Below are 5,860 nucleotides of genomic sequence, written 5' to 3'. Positions count from 1 at the left end.
CCCTCTTGAAAAGTTTCCTAATAGCTGATTAGTTGGACTAGATAATTCTAACTAATCAGGTAGAAGGAAACTTTTCGGAGCTAAAATGGCACCCCTGCGAGTCAGTGCAAATGCACCCCATTAAAAAAAAATTAGTATAGATGTATATTTTTGTTCGTTGTTATAAACAAATGGGTGGCTTCTAAAACTTGAGTGCATGAAGTTTCTTTGAAGAAAAATGAGTCTTCATACATTGGGAATTTGGATAGAGGGCCTGTGTCTATCAGGTAGTCTCTATTATCCTTTAGTCAAATCAGTACAACAGTACTCAATTTTCCTAAGGAAAATATTTAACGAAACATTAACAAACAAAATTAATAATGTATTTCAATATTCATTATAAATATATGGACATCTGTTGAAAAATACTCGTATCAAATTACCTCTCACACCAAAAATTGGGGCATTGTAATCCCTCCATGGAAGACATTTTAACAATAAATAACATGAAAATGTATAAATGTATGATATGACATTAATCACAATGAAAGCTACACTGAACAATCAGTAAAATTCGTAATATATATATATATATATATATATATATATATATATATATATATATATATATATATATATATATATATGTATGTATGTATGTATATATATATATATATATATATATATATATGTATATATATATATATATATATATATATATATATATATATATATATATATATATATGAGTAAAATGCTATGAAAGCCCTTCTATTTTTATGCCTTTCTCAACATCAAGTCCAAATGAAATGGGAGTATAACGAATTTAAAACCTAACTTAGTGTTTTCAATTAAATCTGTTATTCATAATCAATTAACCTACTATAATTATTAAACTTAGTGCAGTTTTACACACGCAAGTACACACGCGCACACACACACACACACACACACACACACACATATATATATATATATATATATATATATATATATATATATATATATGTATGTATATATATGTATATATATACACTCATATATATACGTGTATATATATACATATATATACACATATATATGTATGTATGTATGTATGTATGTATACATACATATATAATATATATATATATATATATATATATATATATATACCTATATACTGCATATATATATATATATATATATATATATATATATATATACCTATATACTGCATATATATATATATATATATATATATATATATATATATATATATATATATATATATATATATATACATATACGTATATATATATCCACATATATGAGAATGAATTACAAAAAAGCAAATCATAATAACATATTAAAGCCATAGAGTAATGATAAAAATATTAGATATAAAATACAGAATTCATAGCAAAACGAAATCATTTTTAAAAATATAAAGTTTAAACCATCCAATCTACAAATGACTTTGAAGTATGGCAACAATAAAATAAAAATTCAGGCAAAATTCTACAATAAATTCCAATTAATATAATTTGCAGCTCAAATTGATAATAATGTATAGAATGTGTGTGTGTATTGGCAGTTATTTCTCGCAAATTAAAGGCAAATTTCATATTGCATTATTTTATTACATATTAATCCTTCCTAATTTATTTCATTACATTAACTGGAGAGAGAGAGAGAGAGAGAGAGAGAGAGAGGAGAGAGAGAGAGAGAGAGAGAGAGAGAGATTCAGTATAACAGAAGTCCTTCCTACCTTTCCTAGAGGAGAGAGAGAGAGGAGAGAGAGAGAGGAGAGAGAGAGAGAGAGAGAGAGAGAGAGAGAGAGAGAGAGAGAGAGAGATTCAGTATATCAGGACGGTCCTTCCAACCGATCCTAGAGAGAGAAGAGAGAGAGAGAGATGAGAGAGAGAGAGAGAGAGAGAGAGAGAGAGAGAGATTCAGTATATCAGAACAGTCCTGCCAACTGTTACTAAAGAGAGAGAGAGAGAGAGAGAGGAGAGAGAGAGAGAGAGAGAGAGAGAGAGAGAGAGAGAGAGAGAGAGAGATTCAGTATATCAGAACAGTCCTGCCAACTGTTACTAAAGAGAGAGAGAGAGAGAGAGAGAGAGAGAGAGAGAGAGAGAGAGAGAGAGAGAGAGAGAGAGAGAGAGAGAGAGATTCAGTATATCAGAACAGTCCTGCCAACTGTTACTAAAGAGAGAGAGAGAGAGAGAGAGAGAGAGAGAGAGAGAGAGAGAGAGAGAGAGAGAGAGAGAGAGAGAGAGAGAGAGAGAGAATCAAACATTGTCCCTCCACCTGCAGTGTAATGAATGATGAATACTACATTTCCTGTATAATGAATAAATTAAGCAGCTAATATAGAGAGGCATTCATAATACAGGAAGTCACGTCCTGCATGAAATGATTACTTATTGACCCCACTCATTAATCTCCTTCCAGAGAAGAAGAGCAAACGACTGACCTTTCCCCAAGAGGTCAAAAAGCCTTGGAGGTCATGGAAGGATTGACGGGGCCAGTCTGCGAGAAGGCCTACAGACTATGTCCCGGAAGGTGAGGCAATTTATTAATTTTCGTATCTCAATTACTCAGTCATGATTTGATTTTACAAACTGACTAAATAAGCCCTTGGGCTTATAGCATTTTCCTTTTCCAACTAAAACAGAATTCCAGTAGAAGAATACCTTTAAATAATGCATCTCATTCATACAGAGCGATGACATTCAAAATACATTATTAATCTGAATTATGAACCCAATGATGATACTCATTGTATTCTAAAACAGAATTCCAAAAATAGAATACCCTTCAGTAACGCATCTCATTAACACAGACCGATGACATTCAAAATACATTATTAATCTGAAGTATTAATCTTTTATTGAAAGAATGAACCCAATGATGATACTCATTGTATTCTAAAACAGAATTCTAAAAATAGAATACCCTTCAGTAACGCATCTCATTAACACAGACCGATGACATTCAAAATACATTATTAATCTGAAGTATTAATCTTTTATTGAAAGAATGAACCCAATGATGATACTCATTGTATTCTAAAACAGAATTCCAGCAATAGAATACCCTTCAGTAACGCATCTCATTAACACAGACCGATGACATTCAAAATACATTATTAATCTGAAGTATTAATCTTTTATTGAAAGAATGAACCCAATGATGATACTCATTGTATTCTAAAACAGAATTCCAGCAATAGAATACCCTTCAGTAACGCATCTCATTAACACAGACCGATGACATTCAAAATACATTATTAATCTGAAGTATTAATCTTTTATTGAAAGAATGAAACCCAATGATGATACTCATTGTATTCTAAAACAGAATTCCAAAAATAGAATACCCTTCAGTAATGCATCTCATTAGACCAATAACATTCGAAATACATTATTAATCTGAATTATTAATCTTATATTAAAAGAATGAACCCAATGATGATACTCATTGTATTCTAAACAGAATTCCAAAGCTAACAGAATACCCTTCATTAACACAGACCGACGACATTCAAAATCCCTTATTATTAATCTGAAGAAATCTCAGCAATAGTGACACGAATAACAATGCGTAATTGGTATCATGTGTGACGCAAGAGCGGAGACATTTTATTCGGAATGCGTAGGTCACCACAGTTACCTGACATCAAAGGACACTACATTGATAGTGTCTACTGTCTAAGTCTTCTAGTAGTGAATATCACGCCAGTGTTGAGCAAAACAGGTGCATAAGTTGTCTATATATATATATATATATATATATATATATATATATATATATATATATATATATATATATATATATATGTATATATATATACATATATATATATATATATATATATATATATATATATATATATATTGGCTTACTGAAAATGTAGATGTGCATTGATACACAAAGACTATCTATCTATCTACAGTATATATATATACATATATATATATATATATATATATATATATATATATATATATATATATATATATATATACACATATATATATATATGTATATATATGTATATATATATATATATATATATATATATATATATATATATACAACTTCGTATATCTATAGTTCTTTATACATAAAGGCTACATAATTACACACATTATATATATATATATATATATATATATATATATATATATATATATATATATAAATATATTATACAGCCTTTGTGTATCAACGCATATCTACACTCCTCAATAAGCCAATATTTGTGGACACTTTCTACTGAAATAAAAAAAAAAAATCATCTTCCCTAATGTGATTCAAAACCTTTCTTGCATAATGACTAAAATTCAAATTTATTCCATTACAAATCAGCATGGGTTCGAACCCCACCTGTGCAGGAGGATTACCCAAATTTTTCCTCTCAGCATTAAAGGTTTTCAGTAAGAACCTACATAAAAAATATAACATTTACTAGATAATTGTGACCATTGCAATATATAACTTCGATATAATATAGCTAACAGACCCCATGAATAGGTAATTCTATACACTTAAGTACAGTTGGATACAGAAATTCTTGATACACCTCGCTCCATAGAAGTGAACCCAACCACATCCTTACTGAGCGGCGAGTACCGGTGATTAGCCGCCACACCCCCTCAGTCGTGTCTCTCTACATCTACACTTTCTGTTTGGTTACCCGCCGCGAAGTAAGGGTGTGCCAGGGTGCATTTCTATGGAGCGAGGTGTGCCATGGACTTCTGTATCGAACTGTACCTCAAATTACACATAATTGCCTTCAACGTCAACGGAAGAGTAAAGATATTTCAAATTATGTTGAGTGAAAGTGAGAGAGGTTCAATAATCATCTTCCATTTTAGGTACACACCCTCGTTGCTCTACAGGTCGATTTTCGACGAGATGAATCTAATGGTGCATGACTACGACTGAGAGACCGACGGAGAGACCCAAACATTCAACAAAGGCCTAAACTTGACAGAGTGAAACTGATGGACTACGCATTAAACTTAACAACGACCAAAGGATACAGTTTCTATAAGTATTGCTGACAATGAAACAGAATATTAGAGTCGAACCGACACAGGACGAAGAAACGAGACTAAATTGTGAAACTGAATACTTCAAAACAATAGATAGTATTATATTCATCAAGCTCATATATACATATAAACAGCAGCCATAACACCATAGACATGATAAGACACCATAGAATAGTGTTTCCCAATCTTTTGACCTTCCTGGAACCCTTACAATAATAGTGATGTCCCAAGCAGGGTTTAAACTCTGTGCATGTGCCATGTGGCCATTACCTTAAATGCTGCTGCTTCTTACCTTAGATTACCTTAAAAATTTTCCAATTTCCGTAAATTCTAAGCTAGTAAAACCGAAATTACCTTAGAATTACCTTAAAACCATGAAAATTACCTCAAACTAAGGTAATTACCTTAAAAGTTTAAACACTTGCTCCCAAGGAACCCCTACATAAAAAAAATGTTTTACAATGTTATTCATTTATTTAGTCATAACGAAAGCTATATTTTTCTTTTTATAACCGGTTTAGGTAAAAAGGAATTGCATTTTCTCATATTTATTGACAATTTTGAAAAGAAAATCATGTTCGTAAAAAAATAAATATTGCATTTGTACATATGGGCATAATACTCTCAGTCTATTTATCAGTATCTCTTAAAGGAACCCTTGGCAAGCTCTTGAAGGGTGTGTGTGTGTGTGTGTGTGTGTGTGTGTGTGTGTGTGTGTGTGTGTGTGTGTGCTTCCACGGACCCTTAATTGGGAAACCCTGACAGTTATTTCGTATTATGATGACTGCACCAGAAGCATGCAAGTATTCATGCGAGCGAATCACGATGCAATGCAA

The 5,860-nt window shown here is 31.3% G+C and overlaps 1 protein-coding gene across 1 annotated transcript in view; it reads left to right on the top strand.

The window, feature by feature from the left end:
• The window catches only part of LOC137617795 (uncharacterized), a 43,600-nt gene extending 38,048 nt beyond the window's left edge, over positions 1-5,552 (top strand). The window contains exons 5-6 of the mRNA XM_068347755.1: positions 2,416-2,526; positions 4,845-5,552. Of these exons, the coding sequence (XP_068203856.1) occupies positions 2,416-2,526; positions 4,845-4,914 (181 nt within the window). The 3' untranslated portion in view covers positions 4,915-5,552. The remainder of the gene's footprint in view (positions 1-2,415; positions 2,527-4,844) is intronic.
• Positions 5,553-5,860: the final 308 nt, after the last annotated feature.

Source organism: Palaemon carinicauda, chromosome 24 (assembly GCF_036898095.1).
Source record: "Palaemon carinicauda isolate YSFRI2023 chromosome 24, ASM3689809v2, whole genome shotgun sequence".
Classification (NCBI taxonomy): domain Eukaryota; kingdom Metazoa; phylum Arthropoda; class Malacostraca; order Decapoda; family Palaemonidae; genus Palaemon; species Palaemon carinicauda.
Note: the sequence above shows the minus strand (reverse complement) of the source record. Positions and strands in the feature narration are given on the sequence as shown.